Source organism: Somniosus microcephalus, chromosome 7 (assembly GCF_052327205.1).
Source record: "Somniosus microcephalus isolate GS21.2 chromosome 7, FLI_Smic_1.0, whole genome shotgun sequence".
Lineage (NCBI taxonomy): Eukaryota > Metazoa > Chordata > Chondrichthyes > Squaliformes > Somniosidae > Somniosus > Somniosus microcephalus.
In genome coordinates this window covers 149,993,631-150,014,835 of record NC_140993.1, presented here as the reverse complement: position 1 = coordinate 150,014,835, position 21,205 = coordinate 149,993,631, and the positions used below count along the sequence as shown (strand labels likewise).

General features: G+C 45.1%; 2 protein-coding genes across 4 annotated transcripts in view; both read right to left on the bottom strand.

The window, feature by feature from the left end:
- adhfe1 (alcohol dehydrogenase iron containing 1) overlaps positions 1-6,244 on the bottom strand; it is a 94,341-nt gene extending 88,097 nt beyond the window's left edge. The window contains exons 1-2 of one of the 3 annotated variants that reach the window (XM_085993073.1): positions 6,149-6,242; positions 5,133-5,343 (exon numbers count right to left, since the gene is read on the bottom strand). In XM_085993073.1, the coding sequence (XP_085849199.1) occupies positions 5,133-5,188 (56 nt within the window). In that variant the 5' untranslated portion in view covers positions 5,189-5,343; positions 6,149-6,242. Of the gene's footprint in view, positions 1-5,132; positions 5,344-6,148 lie in introns of all 3 variants that reach the window. The other 2 variants (XM_085993072.1, XM_085993076.1) reach the window with 2 other exon arrangements.
- Positions 6,245-18,739: 12,495 nt separating this feature from the next.
- rrs1 (ribosome biogenesis regulator 1 homolog) lies at positions 18,740-20,987 on the bottom strand. The gene has a single exon (XM_085993071.1). The coding sequence runs from the start codon at positions 19,899-19,901 to the stop codon at positions 18,894-18,896; it is 1,008 nt and encodes a 335-aa protein (XP_085849197.1). The 5' UTR covers positions 19,902-20,987; the 3' UTR covers positions 18,740-18,893.
- Positions 20,988-21,205: the final 218 nt, after the last annotated feature.

Below are 21,205 nucleotides of genomic sequence, written 5' to 3'. Positions count from 1 at the left end.
ATCCTAACCGACAATCCACTATCACAGAACCATCTCCTGAATCTAACAGAATTAGACACACGAAATAGGAGCAGGATCAGGCTACACGGCCCCTGGGCCCGCTCCGCTACCCACAGGGCCATGACCGATCCGAACCTAGACTCATGTCCAAATTCCTGCCCGCTCCCCGTAACCCTTAATTCCCTTTACTTCTAGGAAACTGTCTATTTCTGTTTTAAATTTATGTAATGATGTAGCTTCTACAGCTTTTTGGGGCAGCATATTCCATGGACCTACCACCCTCTGAGTGAAGTAATTCCTCCTCATCTCAGTTTTGAAAGAGCAGCCCCTTATTCTAAGACTATGCCCCCTAGTTCTAGTTTCACCCATCATCGGGAACATCTTCCCCGCATCCACCCGATCCAACCCCTTCACAATCTTATATGTTTCAATAAGATCGCCTCTCATTCTTCTGAACTCCAATGAGTAGAGTCCCAATCTACTCAACCTCTCCTCATATGTCCATCCCCTCATCCCCGGGATTAACCGAGTGAACCTTCTTTGTACTGACTCGAGAGCAAGTATGTCCTTTCTTAAGTATGGACACCAAAACTGTACGCAGTATTCCAGGTGCGGTCTCACCAATACCTTGTACAACTGAAGCAATACCTCCCTATTTTTATATTCTATCCCCCTAGCAATGAAAGCCAACATTCCATTGGCCTTCTTAATCACTTGCTGCACCTGCATACTAACCTTTTGAGTTTCGTGCACCAGGACCCCCAGATCCCTTTGTACTTCAGTACTTTCCAGTTTCTTGCCATTAAGATAATAACTTGCTCTACGATTTTTCCTGCCAAAGTGCATAACCTCACACTTTCCAGTATTGTATTCCATCTGCCAAATCTCTGCCCACTTATTTAGCCTGTCGATGTCCCCTTGCAGGTTTTTTATGTCCTCCTCACTCACTACTTTCCCTCCCATCTTAGTATCATCTGCAAACTTTGATATGTTACACTCGGTCCCCTCCTCCAAATCGTTAATATAGATTGTAAAGAGCTGGGGACCCAGCACTGACCCCTGCGGAACACCACTAGTTACTGATTGCCAGTCTGAGAATGAACCATTTATCCCAACTCTCTGCCTTCTGTTAGATAGCCAATCCTCTATCCATGCCAGAATATTACCCCCAATCCCGTGATTTTTTATCTTAAGCAATAATCTTTTGTGTGGCACCTTGTCAAATGCCTTTTGGAAGTCTAAATACACTACGTCCACTGGTTCCCCTTTATCCACCCTATACGTTACTTCCTCAAAGAACTCCATCAAATTTGTCAAACATGACTTCCCCTTCATAAAACCATGCTGACTTTGTCCTATTAAATTATGATTATCCAAATGTCCTGTTACTGTCTCCTTAATAATGGACTCCAAAATTTTACCTACCACAGATGTTAGGCTAACCAGTCTATAGTTTCCAGCCTTCTGTCTACTGCCCTTTTTAAATAAGGGTGTTACATTAGCAGTTTTCCAGTCTGCCGGGACCTTTGCCGAGTGCAGGGAGTTTTGGAAAATTATTACCAATGCATCCACAATCCCTACTGCCACTTCCCTCAAGACCCTAGGATGTAAGCCATCAGGTCCAGGTGATTTATCCGCCTTGAGTCCCATTATTTTACCGAGTACCACTTCCTTAGTGCTTTTGATCGTGTTTAGCTCTTCCCCCACTATAGCCCCCTGTTTGTCCAGTGTTGGGATATTCTTAGTGTCTTCTACTGTAAAGACTGATGTAAAATATTCATTCAGTGTTTTTGCCATCTCCATATTTCCCACCATTAATTTCCCGGTCTCATCCTCTAAGGGACCAACATTTACTTTAGCCACCCTTTTTCTTTTTATATAACTATAAAAACTCTTACTATCTGTTTTTATATTTTTTGCTAATTTACTTTCATAATCTATCTTCCCTTTCTTAATCAATCTTTTTGTTATTTTTTGCTGTCTTTTAAAGTTTTCCCAATCCTCTATCCTCCCACTAGATTTGGCTACCTTATATGCCCTTGTTTTTAGTCGAATACTATCCTTAATTTCTTTACTTAGCCACGGATGGCTGTCTTTTCTTTTACACCCTTTTCTTCTCAGTGGAATATATTTTTTTTGGAAGTTGTAAAATAACTCCTTAAATGTACACCACTGATCATGTATCGTCTTACCCTTTAATCTATTTTCCCAATCCACTCTACTCAATTCCGCTCTCATACCTTCAATAAGTTTTATTGTATTGTATATTTTCCTGTCTCAAAATAAAGATCTGAATTCTTTTGACTAACCCAGGTGTCTGTTGCAAGTTTATTACAACCCCCAAATAAGTCCAAAATCTAGAACAAAAGGGGATGGGAGCGATTCTAACCGCTCAAAGGAGTCAGAGATGAAGCTGACAAACAACCCACACACCACCCCTTACACTGATGAAGGTGCAAAAAAGATTTACAAGGACAATACCAGTACTGAGAGGTTAAACCTATCAGGAAAGATTGAATAGGCTGGGGATCTTTTCCCTATAAAAGAGAAGGCTGAGGGATGACCTGATAGAGGTCTTTAAGATTATGAAAGGATTTGATAGGGTAGCTGTAGAGAATATGTTTTCACTCATGGGGAGTTCAAAGCTAGAGTTTATAAATATAAGATAGCCACTAATTCAGGAGAAACTTCTTTACCCAGAGAGTGGTTAGAATGTGGAACTCACTACCACAAGGAGTAGTTGAGGTGACCAGCATAGATGCATTTAAGGAGAAGCTAGATAAACAAACGAGAAAGGAATAGTAGGTTATGCTGATAGGGTTAGATGAAGAGGGTGGGAGGAGGCTTGTGTGGAGCATAAACACTGGCATGGACTGAATGGCCTGTTTCTGTGCTTTACATTCTATGTAATTCTATAAAGACACTTTGGCCTAGAAATTCGAGATCGCTAAAAACCTGCGGGCCAGAGTAAATAGCTGCCGAAATTGTTGGCGCTGGCAGGACAGTAAATTGGCGCTGGTTGCTAATTAACATTAGCCCAGCGCTAAACTTACTGTGCAAGGCTGTTTCTATGGCGTTAGTCCCGGCAAGAGGCCCAATGTAGCATGGCTGTAGCATCATTGCAGCAAGAACAGCCTTCTCTTAAAGCAAGGCTGTCATTTTAGAGAGCAGTTCAATCCCTTAAAGGGGAACTGCCTTCTAAAATGAAAAAAATAAAAATCATTTAAAAATAGGCAGGTTTTAGCCCTTACAGCTCAACTGCCTATTGAAAAAATAATTAACATTAAAAAAAATTCCCAAATGGGAGACTCCAAAAGTGCATCAGCACTAACACAAATGGCTCAGCAAGCCTGGGAAGGGGCATCCAAGGTCTCACATGCATCATTCCAACTTTGTGCAGGGGGTCAACACTGCAAGAAAGGTCCCCTATGCACAGGGGCCAGGAGGCCCTCCAGAAAGAATGATTTGGGACCACATAATTGCCAGCAGTGTCGCCCCCACGACCTGGCTCCAGTGCCCAAAGAAGCTTCATGACCTCAGTTCAGTGGTCAAGGTCAGTGAATACATCTTCAAAAGCCGTCTCCTACCAACTGCATCACTAGCCTCATGTACTGCTCAATGCATGACTCTTCCCCCCCGCCCCCCCGAATCACTCACCTACCAACAATCTGTACCAAACACGAGGCACACCTCCCATTCCTAGCTTCACCTAACCCCCCTTGGAGGAGATGGTACTGTCCATTCTTGGCAGGGACATGGCTGAGCACTTGGCCAGTGGCGGGGCAGAAAGGATACAAGATTCTGGTATCCTCATACATTTTCCTCCTTTTCGCATGCACCTCTTCCTTTCCCGCTCTCCCCTCACCACAACTCCACCATTGTGCCTTCCTCATTTCACACACTCAAGAAATGCACCAAGAGGGAGAGGAGAGTGAAGAAGAAGAAACATCGTCACTCGATTTCACACTCCCAGCCACCAACTCAAGGTCGACCAGCAAGGCCATTTGTATTTTCGATAACAAGAGTCAGCAGCCTTCCACCGGGGATGAGAGGGTTGTCCTATGAGGAGAGATTGAGTAGATTGGGCCTATACTCTCTGGAGTTCAGAAGAATGAGAGGAGATCTCATTGAAACATCTAAGATTCTGAGGGGGATTGGCAGGATAAATGCAGAGAGATTGTTTCCCCTGGCTGGAGAGTCTAGAACTAGGGGGCACTGTTTCAGGATAAGGGGCCGGCCTTTTAAGACTAAGATGAGGAGGAATTTCTTCACTGAGGGTTGTGAATCTTTGAAATTCCCTGCCCCAAAGGGCTGTGGATGCTCAGTCATTGAGTACATTTAAGGCTAAGATAGATTGATTTTTGGACTCGAGGATTCGAGGGATAGGGGGATAGGGCAGGAAAGTGGTGTTGAGGGCGAAGATTAGCCATGATCTTATTGAATGGTGGAGCAGGTTCGAGGGGCTGTATGGCCTACTCCTGCTCCTAATTCTTATGCTGCAGCCACTGTATGACATCAGTAGGATAGGCAAAGACACACACAAGACAGTCACTAATGGAATGCATAAGGGTGATGAGTTGATTTCTTGATGTCATATTGGATGGATAGATGGATAAAATTGGATTGTAAAGTTTGCTTTGTGGTGGCTTTTATTTCAGCATTGTGGCCAGGAGGACGCTGTAATGGTCAGTAACAGAGGGAAGGTAAGGTGTAGGACAAATTTTGAAAGGGGAATTGGGGTTGTGGTCACTGCTATCGCAGGCAGATGATTCCATCCCCGATATCCCAGCCAGAAAGGGGCTGTCTGGGTTGTATCCTTCCTTCCGCTTCCTCTTCCCTCTGTGAGCGGCTGCTGGAAATCTGAAATAGCAGAAAATGCTGGAAATACTCAGGTCAGGCAGCATCTCGACCCGAGATGTGAACTGTTTCTCTCTCCACGGATGCTGCCTGACCTGCTGAGTATTTCTAGCATTTTCTGTCTTCTCAGAGGCCTTCCTTTACCATCCAAGGCCTTGCAAGCATCCAGCAGCACTTCCTGCACACTTAAAAAAACTTCTAACATGTATTGCACCAAGCCACTACTTCAACAAAATATTTAAAAATCCAGTCCAAAAGCTTAAATGCAAACTTACCTAAAAGATATGTGTGTCCCATTAAGAAGTGCTGACAGACTGTCAGTCTGCTGCATGTTCACGTTTCAGAGCGAAATTAGGACCCTGCGCTAAGGGCGAAGTTTGCAGAGCATGGCGTTAAGTCAGCGTGCATCTCCAGAGCCAGCAGCAAAATGGTGGTCGCCAAGTCCCGTGCCAGGATTGCGGCAGTAACTAGCCCAATTTCTGGGCCCTTATTTCAAAAGAAGGTGTGGTTCAATATAAATAATTATAGAAATTTCAGGGGTGGTGGGGAGGTGAAGGGACGGTGCTTGAACATCCTGAACACCCAGGCCTCTGCCCATGTCTACATTATAACTGTAGGGCCGCTGTTAAATGAAACTGCTTTGCACTGGCACTGCAGTTGTAGTGTGAGTGAACTCTTAATTACTTACTAAGCCAAAACATCCAGGAATTTTCACGAATGGTATTTGGAATAAAGCAGTTATTAATTAAACATTTAAAAATCGCAGTTTAATCTTCTAGTAACGTAATCTACTGTCGATTTTCAGTTATTAACTACATTTTCACTACAGATTATGTGGTTTCATTGGGCGCCGACTAAATTTGAGTATATAAATGATAAGGCCCGAACTGAGTGTTCAGCCAGGAGTAGTGCGGCTCCGCAGCAAGTGCGGGTGAGCATAGCTGCAATGGCAGGGAAATTACTGTACAAAATCCAGAAGCCGGTGTCCTTGAGCAATGACTTGCAGTGGCAGAAATCCACTATAGTGCCGACAACAGGCGGCTGTGGGGAGCAGCTCATTGTCGGGGTGTTCCGGGTCGTCTGCCACTGCTGGGAACCACGACGGCGGGTTGTTGGTCGGGGAAGCTCCCCGAACAGAGAGCACCTGCTGATCACAGGACTGACGCTGCAAGGACACTGACCGGCCAACAGCTCAGTGCCATTAGTAGCAGCGACGTGAATAAGGGAGAGATCGGATCCACAGTCATTCCTTTAAGAGGAAACTCTATTTGGTTCGGTCTTGGTGACTTACGACGCCTGTTGCAGCTGCTTCAACAAGTGAACAACTCTCTCCCGACCGGCCATGACTTTTAGACAGCGGAGAAAGCGGAGAACTATGGGATAGCAAGGAATAACAAACATCCCCAGCACAAAATAAACATCTGCTCAATCTTATTATATTTAAAAAATCTCAGCAGCAGCATTTGTTTATCTATTAGCACAAAACAAAATCATAGAAACTGACAGTACAAAAGGAGGCCATTCGGATCATTATGCCTGTGCCAGCTATTTGTGCCCCTGCTCCTTCCCCAGTCCTTTAAAATGTTCCTTTTCTAGTATATATTCAATTCCCTTTTGAAAGTTACTATTGCATCTGCTTCCACCACCCTTTCAGGCAGTGCATTCCAGATCCTAATGACTCGCTGAGTAAAGAAAAAATCTCATCTCCTCTCTGGTTCTTTTGCCAATTATTTTAAATTTGTGTCCTCTGGTTAAGAACATAAAAAATTGGAGCAGGAGTCGGCCATTTGGCCCTTCAAGCCTGCTCCGCTATTCAATAAGCTCATGGCTGATCTTCTACCTCATCTTCACTTTCCTGCACTATCCCCATATCCCTTGATTCCCTTAATATTCAAAAATCTATTGATCTCTGTCTTGAATATACTCAACGACTGAGCCTCCACAGCCCTCTGGGGTAGAGAATTCCAAAGATTCACCACCCTCTGAGTGAAGAAATTTCTCCTCATCTCAGTCCAAAATGGCCGACCCCTTATTCTGAGACTGTGACCCCTGGTTCTAGACTCCCCAGCCAGGGGAAACATCCTCCCTGCATCTACCCTGTCAAGCCCTGTAACAATTTTGTATGTTTCAATGAGATCACCTCCCATTCTTCTAAACTCTAGAGAATATAGGCCTAGTCTACTCAATCTCTCCTCATAGGGCAATCCCACCATCTCAGGAACCAGTTACCAACCTTCCTGCCAGTGGAAACATTTCTCCTTATTTACTCAAATAGCACTTTCACATTTGAGTAACCTGTGTCTTATAAATGCAAGAACAGAAATCGGAGTGTCAGTTTTTCTCAGTTGGAAACTATCTCATCTCTGAAACAGAAAGTTAAGAGTGGAAGCCACACTCCAGGATTTAAGCACTTAATCTAGGTTGATACTTCAGTGCAGTACTGGAGAGCTAAATTGCCATTTTTGAATGGCAATTTAGCACCCCAGTAGTAAAGAGGAAGTATTAAGGGGTTTAGCCGCTTTAAAAGTGGGTAAATCCCCAGGCCCGGATGAAATGCATCCCAGGCTGTTAAGCAAAGCAAAAGAGGAAATAGCAGAGGCGCTGACCATCATTTTCCAATCCTCTCTGGTGTGGGTGCCGGAGGACTGCTAACGTGGTATCCTTGTTTAAAAAGGGAGAAAAGGATAGACTGAGTAATTTCAGGCTAGTCAGCCTAACCTCGGTGGTGGGGAAATTATTGGAAAGAATTCTGAAGGACAGGATAAATCTTCATTTAGAAAGACATGGATTAATCAAGGTTAGTCAGCACAGATTTGTTAAGGGAAGGTCGTGTCTGACAAACTTGATTGAATTTTTTGAGGAGGTAACAAGGAGGGTAGTGCATTTGATGTAGTGTATATGGACTTTAGCAAGGCTTTTGATAAGGTTCCACATGGCAGACTGGTCATGAAGTTAAAAGTCCATGGGATCCAGGGCAAAGTGTCAAGTTGGATTCAAAACTGGCTCAGAGGCAGGAAGCAGAGGGTAATGGTTGATGCGTGTTTTTGTGGCTGGAAGGCTGTTTCCAGTGGGGTTCCGCAGGGCTCAGTACTAGGTCCCTTGCTTTTTGTGGTATATATCAATGATCTAGACTTGAATATAGGGGGTATGATTAAGAAGTTTGCAGATGATACTAAAATCGGCTGTGTGGTTGATACTGAACAAGGAAACTGTAGACTGCAGGAAGATATCAATAAATTGGTCAAGTGGGCAGAACAGTGGCAAATGGAATTCAATCCGGAGAAGTGTGAGGTAATGCATTTGGGGAGGGCTAAAAAGGAAAGGGAATACACATTAAATGGTAGGACACTTAGTGTAGAGGAGCAAAGAGACCTTGGAGTGCATGTCCACAGATCCCTGAAGGTAGCAGGCCAGGTAGATAAGGTGATTAAGGCAGCATACGGAATGCTTGCCTTTATTAACCATGGCATAGAATACAAGAGCAGGGGGTTATCCTTCAACTGTATAAAACACTAGTTAGGCCTCAGCTAGAGTACTGCGTGCAGTTCTGGTCACCACATTACAGGGAAGATGTGATTGCACTAGAGAGGGTACAGAGGAGATTTACAAGGATGTTGCTGGGAGTAAAGAATCTTAGCTATGAGGAAAGACTGGATAGGCTGGGTCTGTTTTCCTTGGAACAGAGGAGGCTGAGGGGAGATCTTATTGAGGTGTATAAAATTATGAGGGGCCGAGATAAAGTGGATAGAAAGGACCTATTTCCCTTAGTAGAGGGGTCAAAAACTAGGGGCACAGATTTAAAGTAATTGGTGGAAGGTTTAGAGGGGATTTGAGGGGAAATTTCTTCACCCAGAGGGTTGTGGTGGTCTGGAACTCACTGCCTGAAAGGGTGGTAGAGGCGGGAACCCTAACCACATTTAAAAAGTACTTGGATGTGCACTTGGGATGCGGTAACCTGCAGGGCTACGGACCAAGAGCTGGGAAGTGGGATTAGGCTGGATAGCTCTTTGTTGGCCGGCGCGGACATGATGGGCCGAAATGGCCTCCTTTCGTGCTGTAACTTTCTATGATTCTATGAATGAGATGTAAATGATTTAATTATGCAATTTGAAGAAGAGCAAGGAGATTGCCCAGTGACCTGGCCAACATTCCTCCGCAACCAAAAACAGCTTCCTTGTGTGAAAACTGGCCACATTTGCCTACATAACAACAGTGACTACACTACAAAAGTATTTAATGCAAAAAGAAAAAAACTGCAGATGCTGGAAATCTGAAATAAAAACAGAAACTATAGAAAACCGACAGCAGCTCAGTCAGCATCAGTGGAGAAAAGAGACAGGTTAGCGTTTCAGGTGCAGACTCTTCAAAACTGCAAAATAAAAATGGACAGGCATATTAATACAATCAGAAGAGGAGGGAAATAAATATATATATATATATATATATATATATATATATATATATATATATATAGACAAATCCAGAGAGGAATGATGAGTGGAACAATGTAACAAATCACCTTGGTCAAGCAATGGACAGAAATATTAAGACATTAAACAAAAGGGTGTGTAAACGGCTAAGTGAGTGGGGAAATATGAGAAAATGGAAAAGATGCAAACCATGGGAAACCTGGGAGCTGTGTGTGAAATTAAAATAGGTTTAAAAATGAGATTATAGCTGAAGTATATACTTACTGAAGTCAATGTTCAGTCAAAAGAGCTGCAAGGTGATTTGGAGAAAGAGGAAATATTGTTTTGGAAGCTTGAATTGAGCTTCATTGGAACAATTTATGAGGCCAATGACAGAGGTCAGAGTGAGAATGGGAGGGAGAGTTAAAGAGGTGAGACGCAGGTAGCTCAGGGTTGCACTTGCGGACAGAATGGAGGTGTTTGCCAAAGCAGTCACCTAATGCAACAATTTGGTGTCCCCACTGTAGAGGGACCATTCTGTGAGCAGTGAATATAGTTCCCCAGAGGAAGTACATGTAAATTGCTGTGTCACGCAGGAGTGTTTGGGTCTCTGGATGGTGGTGTAAGAGGAGGTGAAAGTGCAGGCATTGCACAGGGAAGGGTGTGTAAGAATACTTAATCGAAGTCCAGTTTTACTCTGTGACTAAATGGTATAAGTGGTGGAAGTGTAACATTAATGTGTATATGTACAGATTAGACTCATAGTTATGAAGCATTTATGCTTATAACTTTTCATTTTTGATGAGTTATACAGTTGAAATTTAATTCTTCTCTAATGAAAACCATTAACCTGGACATTTAGACTATCACATTGGTGGAGTTCTCGCATGAAGATCAACCATAAATGTAAAGCGTGACCAACTATTGACCATCGTTTTTGGGGTGAGGTAGGTGAGGTCTCTGGGGTTGAGTTGGTTCCAAGATGACATTGGAGCAGCGCGAGCGGCCCTGGGTAGAGACTGAGTGCAGAGACCGAGGATTAAAAAGCGGGGAGAGAGCGGCCCAGACTCACCGGCGGCAGAAGCGAGAGCGGCCCTGGGTGGAGACCGAGCGCAGAGACTTAGGATTTAAAGAGTGGGGGAGAGAGAGAGCAGCCCAGACTCACTAGCGGCAGCAGCAAGAGCAGCCCTGGGTGGAGACTGAGCGCAGAGACCGAGGATTCAAGGAGCGGGGAGCGAGAGAAGTAAAAAGTGCTTGAAGTGTGACGTCACCAGAAAGCAGGTAAGTGGTTGGTGAGTATTTCTTTCTTGCTTTTTTCCAAACTTAATTTTTGTGGTTTATAGTTTCTAGGGTCTCTGTTGTGTAGCGGGGAGTGCTAGTAAACAAGGGCCCTTGAGTATATCATTTAATTGTAGTGTAATTAGTGGTATTGATTTGATTTGATTTAATTTGAATTAATTAAAGTCATGGCAGCACAGCGCGGCCCCGTGGCATGCTCCTCCTGCACTATGTGGGAAATCAGGGACACTTCCTGTGTCCCTAATGACCATGTGTGTCGGAAGTGTATCCAGCTGCAGCTACTGGCAGACCGCATTGCAGCGCTGGAGCTGCGAATGGATACATACCGGAGCATTCGCAATGCCGAGGACATCGTGGATAGCACGTTTAGGGAGTTGGTCACACTGCAGGTAAAGGCTGCACAGGCAGGAAGGGAACGGGTGACCACCAGAGTAGTAGGCGCAGGCAGGTAGTGCAGGGGTCCCCTGTGGCCATCCCCCTCTCAAACAGATATACCGCTTTGGATAATGTTGGGGGAGATGGCTTATTGGGGGAAGGCAGCAGTAGCCAACTTCCTGCCACTGTGGGTGGTTCTGCTGCACAGGACGGGAGGAAAAATAGCGGGAGAGCTACAGTGATAGGGGATTCTATTGTAAGGGGAATAGATAGGTGTTTCTGCGGCCGCAAACGAGATTCTAGGATGGTATGTTGCCTCCCTGGTGCAAGGGTCAAGGACGTCTCAGAGCGACTGCAGGGCATTCTGGAGGGGGAGGGTGAACAGCCAGCTGTCATGGTGCATATAGGTATCAACGATATTGGTACAAAATGGGATGAGGTCCTAAAAGCTGAATATAGGGAGTTAGGAGGTAAATTAAAAAATAGGACCACAAAGGTAGTAATCTCAGGATTGCTACCAGTGCCACGTGCTAGTCAGAGTAGAAATAGAAGGATATTTCAGATGAATACGTGGCTAGAGGAATGGTGCAAGGGGGAGGGATTCAAATTCCTGGGACATTGGAATCGGTTCTGGGGGAGGTGGGACCAGTACAAACTGGATGGTTTGCACCTGGGCAGGACCAGGACCGATGTCCTAGGGGGAGTGTTTGCTAGTGCTGTTGGGGAGGGTTTAAACTAAAATGGCAGGGGGTTGGGAACCTGTGCAAGCAGACAGAGGAAATGGAAGCAAGGATAGAAGCAAAAGACAGGAAGGAGAAAAGCAAAAGTGGAAGGCAGAGAAATCAAATGTGTAAATCAAACAGGGCCACAGTAAATAATAATTCTAAAAGGTCGAAGAGTGTTAAAAAAACATGCCTGAAGGCTTTGTGTCTTAATGCGAGGAGCTTTCGTAATAAAGTGGATGAATTAGCTGCGCAAATAGATGTAAATGGATATGATATAATTGGGATTACGGAGACATGGCTCCAGGGTGACCAAGGCTGGGAATTCAACATCCAGGGGTATTCAATATTCAGGAAGGACAGGCAAAAAGGAAAAGGAGGTGGAGTAGCATTACTGGTTAAAGAGGAGATTAACACAATAGTAAGGAAGGATATTAGCTCTGATGATGTGGAATCTGTATGGGTAGAGCTGAGAAATACCAAGGGGCAGAAAATGTTAGTAGGAGTTGTATACAGACCCCCAAACAGTAATGCTGAGGTTGGGGATGGCATTAAATAGGAAATTAGAGGCGCGTGCAATAAGGCCACAGCAGTTATCATGGGTAACTTTAATCTACATATAGATTGGGCTAACCAAATTAGTAACAATACTGTGGAGGAGAAATTCCTAGAGTGTATACGGGATGGTTTCCTGGACCAATATGTCGAGGAACCAACTGGAGATCAGGCCATCTTAGACTGGGTATTATGTAATGAGAAAGGATTGATTAGCAATCTTGTTGTGCGAGGCCCCTTGGGGAGCAGCAATCATAATATGATAGAATTCTTCATTAAGATGGAGAGTGAAGTAGTTGACTCAGAGACTAGGGTCCTGAATTTAAATAAAGGAAACTACGATGGTATGAGGCCCAAATTGGCTAGGATGGATTGGGGAACGTTACTTAAAGGTTTGATGGTGGATAGGCAATGGCAAACATTTAAAGATCGCATGGATGAACTACAGAATTTGTTCATCCCTGTCTGGCATAAAAATAAAACAAAAAAGGTGGCGCAGCCGTGGCTAACAAGGGAAATTAGGGATAGCATAAGACCCAAGGAGAGGACATATAATTTGGCCAGAAAAAGCAGCAAACCTGAGGATTGGGAACAGTTTAGGATTCAGCAAAGGAGGACAAAAGGATTCATTAAGAGGGGGAAAATAGAGTATGAGAGTAAGCTTGCGGGTAACATAAAAACTGACTGTAAAAGCTTCTGTAGATATGTGAAAAAAAAAAACTGGTGAAGTCAAGCGTAGGTCCCTTGCAGTCAGAATCTGGGGAATTTATAATGGGGAACAAAGACATGGCCGACCAATTAAATACATACTTTGGTTCTGTCTTCACAAAGGAGGACACAAATAACCTCCCAGAGATGTCAGGGAACATAGGGTCTAATGAGAGGGAGGAACTGAATGAAATCAGTATTTGTAGGGAAATGGTGTTAGGGAAATTGACGGGATTGAAGGCCGATAAATCCCCATGGCCTGATAATCTACATCGTAGGGTACTTAAGGAAGCGGCCCTAGAAATAGTAGATGCATTGCTGGATGAATTAGCTGCGCAAATAGATGTCAACGGATATGATATAATTGGGATTACGGAGACATGGCTCCAGGGTGACCAAGGCTGGGAATTCAACATCCAGGGGTATTCAATATTCAGGAAGGATAGGCAAAAAGGAAAAGGAGGTGGGGTAGCCAAAATTCTATAGACTCCGGCACAGTTCCATGGATTGGAGGGTAGCTAATGTAACCCCACTATTTAAAAAAGGTGGTAGAGAGAAAACGGAAATTATAGACCGGTAAGCCTGACATCGGTAGTGGGGAAAATGCTCGAGTCCATTATAAAAGATGTAATAGCAGAGCACTTGGAAAACAGTGACAGGATCGGACAAAGTCAACATGGATTTACAAAATGTAAATCGTGCTTGACTAAGCTACTGGAATTTTTTGAGGATGTAACTGGTAGAATAGATAAGGGAGAACCAGTGGATGTGGTGTATTTGGACTTTCAGAAGGCTTTCGATAAGGTCCCGCATAAGAAATTAGCGTGTAATGTTAAAGCACATGGGATTGGGGGTAAGGTACTGACTTGGATAGAGAACTGGTTGGCAGACAAGCAAAGAGTTGGAATAAACGGGTCTTTTTCCGAGTGGCAGGCAGTGACTAGTGGGGTACCGCAGGGATCGGTGCTAGGACCCCAGCTATTCACAATATATATTAATGATCTAGACGAGGGAACCAGATGTAATCTCCAAGTTTGCAGATGACACAAAGCTGGGTGGGCATGTGCGCTGTGAGGATGCCGAGAACTCCAGTATGATTTGGACAGGTTGGGTGATTGGGCAGATACATGGCAGATGCAGTATAATGTGGATAAATGCGAGGTTATCCATTTTGGTGGCAAAAACAGGAAAGCAGATTATTATCTGAACGGCAATAGATTGGGAGAAGGGGAAGTGCAACGAGACCTGGGTGTCCTTGTGCACCAGTCGCTGAAGGTAAGCATGCAGGTGCAGCAGGCAGTTAAGGCGGCAAATGGTATGTTGGCCTTCATAGCGAGAGGATGCGAGTACAGGAGCAAGGATGTCTTGCTGCAGTTGTACAGGACCTTGGTGAGACCACACCTTGAGTATTGTGTGCAGTTTTGGTCGCCTTATCTGAGGAAGGATGTTCTTGCCATGGAGGGAGTGCAGCGAAGATTCACCAGACTGATACCTGGGATGGCAGGAATGATGTATGAGGAGAGATTGGGTCGATTGGGCTTATATTCGCTAGAGTTTAGAAGAATGAGAGGGGATCTCATTGAAACTTATAAAATTCTAACAGGACTAGACAGACTAGATGCAGGAAGGATGTTCCCGATGGTCGGGGAGTCCAGAACCAGGGGTCACAGTCTAAAGATAAGGGGTAAGCCATTTAGGACAGAGATGAGGAGGAATTTCTTCACCCAGAGGGTGGTGAACCTGTAGAATTCTCTATCACAAAAGGCAGTTGAGGCCAATTCATTAAATATGTTCAAGAAAGAGTTGGATATATTTCTTAAGGCTAAAGGGATCAAGGGATATGGGGAGAAAACAGGGACAGGGTACTGAGTTTGGATGATCAGCCATGATCTCATTAAATGGCGGAGCAGGCTCGAGGGGCCGAATGGCCTACTTCTGCTCCTATAGAGTCATAGAGTTTTACAGCACAGAAAGAGGCCCTTCGGCCCATCGTGTCTGCGCCGTCCATCAATCCCTGTCCAGTCTAATCCCATTTTCCAGCATTTGGTCCATAGCCTTGTATGCAATGGCATTTCAAGTGCTCATCCAAATGCTTCTTGAATGTTGTGAGGGTTCCTGCCTCTACCACCCTTTCAGGCAGTGAGTTCCAGATTCCAACCACCTTCTATGTTTCTATGACACACCAGGTACTGGATGATTGGAACCGAGGAAACCTTCTGTGGCAGACTCAGTAATCGGATACTTGATCCTGGCACAAATAAAGTATTCCAGGGCACAGTTGATGATTCCCCCAGCAGCCAGGTTCATTGTTCGGTCATTGAGAGGTCAGTGATTTTGGATTCTTCCCTCATAGTTCTAGATAACCCTGCAAGCCAATGCCTTAACAGATGGGGTGATCCTAGTTGGACAAGCAACAGCAACTACATGCATTTATACAGCACCTTTAACATAAAAAAGACACATCACAGAGGTGCAAGAAAAAATAGATAGCAAGTCAAAGTAGATATTGGGTGGAGTGACCGAAAGCTTGGTCATAGCTTGGTTTTAAAGAGGGTATTGATGGAAGAGAGGGAGGTAGAGTTGCAGTAGGGTTTAGGGATGGACTTCCAGAGAATAGGGCATAGGAACCTGAAGGCAAAATAATGGGTAAATATTGAGAGATTATTTCCACTGGTGGGCAACTAAGGAACAAGGGGACTGAGACTGAGGGTTCTCACTGGAAGAAAAGAACCAAGGGGGCGGTGAGAAGGAAGGTTTTTAAACTGAGAAAGAACATAAAAGGATCTAGGGGTAATGGGGTTACAGGAGAGCGAACCAGCACAGGCACTAGGGGCTGAATATCCTCTTCCTGGGCTGTGGGTTCTATTAGTCTATGAAAACTCTCCTTTATTGAGTCTATGCTTGGAGTAGTTTGGAAATGTTGGTGCTGAGCTGAGATTAGGACGATGTGCCGTCAGAAGTGCCCCAAAAGAACCCGCTGCCCTTTGTGCGATCTCTCAGTTTGGTTCAGGCCGGATTTGACATGTGAAGTCCAAGTACAGATCAACTCTGACCGAGGTTCCCAGTTCAGAGTTGTCACCTTCACACAAAACCGGAGTCCAAAAGATAGGGAGACAGTTGTGGCCTGAAAGTGGCATCAACTGCAGAGCCTGACCGCACCTGGTGCAGTGCAGTGGGAATCTGGCTGTAGTTAAAGTGTGAATATCAGTGGATTATAAGTTACTACTAATTACATAGAAACATAGAAGATAGGAGCAGGAGTGGGCCATTCGGCCCCTCGAGCCTGCTCCGCCATTTAATGAGATCATGGCTGATCATCCAAATTCAGTACCCTGTCCCTGCTTTCTCCCCATATCCCTTGATCCCTTTAGCCTTAAGAAATATATCTAACTCCTTCTTGAATATATTTAATGAATTGGCCTCAACTGCCAATTACAGGTAGGATATTGGTGCGTTACATGTATTAGAAAAGATCATACAGAAAGCACACAATTAAAAACTGAAGTGGGGGAATAATTATGCCAATGTTACTATTAGACAGAGCACAAGGAGAAAAGGATAATTCCTCTACCCACCTTCCCCCCACATACCTGCTGACAGCTAATTCAAGAGCAGCAATGGCTTAGACTGAGAGTAAGTTATCTACTTTCCCTGTAATAAAAAATAGTACATGGACGAGCAAAGCGTACCCTCCCCAAGTTATGCATCATCTATAGGCATATAGGAAACTGATACCAAATGAGCTTTATATTCCATACTTCCAACTTTGCAACATTGCCCGTCTCTGCCCCATCTCAGCCCCCTACCACTGAAACCCCTATCCAGATTCCCCCGCCCCCAGATTTGTAATTGTCTCCTTACTGGTCTTCCATCATCCATCTTGGAAAAACTGCAATTTGTCTTCCATGCAGCTGCCTGCATCCTCTCTTGCACGATGTCTCCCTTGTCCATTACCCCAATCCTTGCTGCCCTACAATAGCTCCCTATCCTCAAATGCATCCAGTTTGAAATAATTGTCCTCGTCTTCAAATCTCTCCATAACCTTGCTCCTCCCTAGCTCTGCAACCTCCTAAAACCTTACATCCCCTCCACCACTCTTTAATCCTCCGACTCTTGGCTCCTGTGCATTCCCCCAATTTGTCCCACCATCAGTGGCATAGCTTTCAGTTGCCTCAGTCCTATTCTATGGAATTCCCTTTTTAGTGAAAGTGGAGTTGAGGTAGAAGTTCAGCCATAATCTTATTGAGTGGCCTACTCTTGCTCCTATTTATGTTCTTAATCTCCTCTACCCTCTATTTCTCTGTCCTTTAACAATCTTCTCAAAACCCATCTTTTCAACCTAACCTTCAGCTACCTCCTCTAGCATCTGTTCCACAGCTCCTTATTTTATTTCTCTGTAAAGCATCTTGGAACAAATGGAACTTCTGTTATTACTCTGAAGTGGACAACTCCACCTCCCTCCTGATGGCTTGTTACTTTTGAAGCAGCATGCTGGTACTTCACCACTTTACATTATCCAAACACAGCTCTTAATTTTCCATATGATGTAACTTGTGAATTTTTTTTTTAATGCTTCAGAAAAAAATATTCTGCTCCAGGATATAGAATGATTTCTCCACTTTACAAACATCCCATGGCAACCTGCAAAGACACGCAAATCGTGAATAATTGAATTGAAAACTGAACTAGAGCAATTTCAAAACATTTTTCCTCTCTTCCCTTAAGGCTGTGACTCACACTGGGGCACATCCACCTGGGTTCCGGCAGTCCGCCATTACTTTACCCAAGTGCTCATTCTTCGTGCTCGAGCTTAGTCCTTTCCACCTTTAGAATAGAGTGTATTTTTAAAAATTACCAAGATTTCAACAAAAAAAATTGAAAATTCACCGTATAAACAAAATATTGCAAGGATAAATGGCTCTTCCCCACCAAAACATGACTGCCAGTTCACATGGAATGTGATTCTGCCTTCTTGCTTGTTTGACAGGGCAAGGGGTAAAGAATTATCTCCCATGTTTTGGTCATTGTTCAGTTGGTGATTGTATTATATTTACTAACAATAACTTGTCAAGTTAACAGGAGATGCAAGCAACAAGAATGGATTGAACTGTTACAGAAGACGCCGAAGGAAAAAGACAACACCTACGAGTTGTAAGTGCCTGTGACCCTCGATTCAGGTGCACAGCCACTTGAGGGTGGACTTGTAAGAACACACCATTTGCTGTAAATTTGGTCAACTTTTCAAGTTACAGCAAATGGTGTGTTCTTACATGCTTCATATACTCGTCTGAAAGGCAAAAAATCTTTGGAGGAGTTAAATAGGGGGCATAATCTTAGTTTTGAAACGGCAGCCCCTTATTCTGAGATGAGAAACTTCTTCACTCAGAGGGTAGTAAATTTATGGAATTTGCTACCTCAGAGAGCTGTGGAAGCTGTGACATTAAATAAATTTAAAACAGAGATAGACAATTTCCTAGCTGATAAGGGAATTAGGGGTTACGGGGAGTGGGCAGGGAAGTGGACAGGTTCGGATCAGCCATGATCCTATTGAATGGCGGAGCAGGCCCGAGGGGTCGTATGGCCTACTCCTGCTCCTACTGCTTATGTTCTTACTATAATTGGATGTCAAACAAGGTAAAATGATTTCAATGTGACCCTTTTGGTAGCAGCCAGCTACATGTAGGATTGCAGAAACAAGCCTTGAACCACATGAAAGATGACTATGTGGATACAAATGTAAGTCACTTTCTGCACAAAGTGTAATCCTGCACTCTAATATATATTTATATACACAGATACACAAACCACATGAAATAAAATATAGTTTTGTTTATTTTAAATTCCTGAAAAACAAAGCTGAGGACATTTTTCAAAGGACTAGATATTTTCCTCAAAACTAGAATGTTCTTTGCAGTCAAAAGTACAATATTTAAACAACAGTTCTATGTGGCTCATTTTACTATATGGTTCATTTTCCCTTTCCTCGCTGTTTCATGTCCGATTTTCGATCCTGACCTTTTCCACCCTTTCCACGATAACCTTTTCCTCCTTTCCTGCCTTTTGACCACATTTTCTTTCGCTTTGCCGCCTGCTCCTGATCATCTTCACGAAGCTGCCTATTTACAGCTTTTGTGAGGTCCAGTTTTGGTTTCTTGCTGGACATGATTTTTAAAAGTTCTAGCTGTTTTTGCCTCTCTGCAGAAAAATCTCCAATCAGGGGCTGGAACTGCCTCTTCTTGCCAACATTCCTCAGCTCCTTTTCTTTAGGTAACTTATCCTGAAATTTGCCAACTGAAGCCGTGGAGGACTTAGCCACATGAATGGCTCTGCCTAGCTCAGCCTTGCTTGGCTGGTCGGTCGAGGCGAGTCCCAAGCCTGGCACTTTAATCTTCTGAGCTCTGGCGATATTGCGCAGCCTGTTCAGCTCGTTCTTCGCCACCCTTTCTTTTTTGGCTGTAACACGTTTCATAAACTGATCCTCATTGGGATCTGCCTTCTCGGGCACTTCAATAACCCACTCTTTAGTCTCATCGTTGGCTCTCTTGTAGCCCCAGCGGCGCCGCCACTCTTTCTTCTCCTTGTCCCAGACCAGGTTGGTTTTCTTTTTCTTCTGGATCCCCTTGAGCTGGGCGAACTGTTCCCAGCGGGTGGGCGGCCGGGGTCGGGGCAGAGGCTTTTCGCGGGGGATGCGTGTGGTGGGCTCGGGGAGCTTGGCCACGATGGTCTCCTGCAGCCGCTCGGTGGGCAGGCCCCAGATGGCGTTGATCAGCAGCTGTGTGTTGTCGCGGGCCAGCGAGCGCAACGACTGCTCGCGGCTCTGCCGCAAGGCGCCAGCGTTCGGGGCGTTAGTGTCGAGCGCCGCCAGGCTGCCCAGATCGAAGCTCAGCTCCAGCTCCTTGTGCACACTGACAGACTGCAACCGCGCCGCCTCGGCCCGCTCCACCTCGGCCAGCAGGGCCTCCACCGCAACTGCCATCTTATATTTTCTCTCTCTCTCTCTCTCTCTCACACTCACACTCACAGCACAAGGTAAGCCTGGAAAGTTAAAAGATCACTTCCGGTTACGTTATTTCCTCCTCCCTCGGCCAGGCCCACCGCCGGAAGGCCTATTTTAATTGGCCAATAAGCGTCATCAACCGGAAAACATCGTTTTCAAGCACAAGAGTGACTTCAAAGTAACCAGAGATGCCAACTGTCCGCATTTAGTATACCCCACCCCCGTTGCTCTTAGCGCTTGCATTGTAAAAAATCCCATATTTGAGAGAAAAGGAAGAGATTGCAGTGTGTGGCTGACAAATTCCTCATCAGTCCTGCTGCCTGCCGGCTGATCCCAGATTCAGATTTATTTGCCATATGTAACAAGTACAATAGAATGCTTGTTCCCCGTAGGGACGCGTCAGCTATACATACAGCGCCGCGTTCAGAGTCAATACAATGGCTTCCCGTGGCAGTGGGAGCACGATGTCCCTCAGCCGCTCCGTCCTTCTCTTCACCGCGGCCTCCTCCTCACTGTTGCCGGCTCCACGTGTGGTGGCCTGCTTCTCCCGCTCTGGCCACCATGCCCGGCTCCCCTCCTCCCATCCGGACTGCGAGTTACCCGAAATGGAGCTGCCGGCCGACGTGCTGCAGCTTGTCGTTGAGTCTGCTGCTGCTGCTCGTTGCGCTGCGCTCCTCTGCCCGACTCGCCGAACACATCGTCGGGATGTGAATGCTCCAATGCGGCCTCCTCTTCAACGTCGCCGGCTCCACGTTCCACGGCCTGGGGCCTACTTCTCCCTCTCCCGGGTCGGCCTATGGCCGCCATGCTCGGCTCCCCTCCTCCCAGTTGGAATTCCTTCCCGCCGAGGAGCTGCTGGCCGATGTGCTCCAGCGGGTCGGCTTGGCTGCTGCTGCTGCTCACCGCGCTGCGCTGCCTCTGCCCGAATCGCCGAGCACCTCGCTCCGGTTGCGGGAGCCTTGGACCTGGTTCTGGCTTGACTCACTGCAGTTACTGGGGCATGGGCACTACACAACCACTGTAGTTTTTCTTTTGATCTTGGATATGCCCTCCTTAAAAATGATCCCGTAGTCCATTAACCAGATGGACACGTGCTGAAACCCGCACATAAATAGCTAACCAGACTGCACTGAGAGGAAATGAGTACCTTCTCTGACAGATTTTAAAGCTACCGTATTTTGTACAGAATACGTGCTTTTGGATGGGGATTATAAAGCCTTTTTAATTTGTACAGTATAGCTCTGATCACGGTTAAGTGGTTCCATAGTACTAGTCGAAAAATA

Excerpts from the sequence above, each read along its gene's own strand:
- rrs1 (XM_085993071.1), bottom strand. The coding sequence starts at position 19,901 with ATGGCAGTTGCGGTGGAGGCCCTGCTGGCCGAGGTGGAGCGGGCCGAG.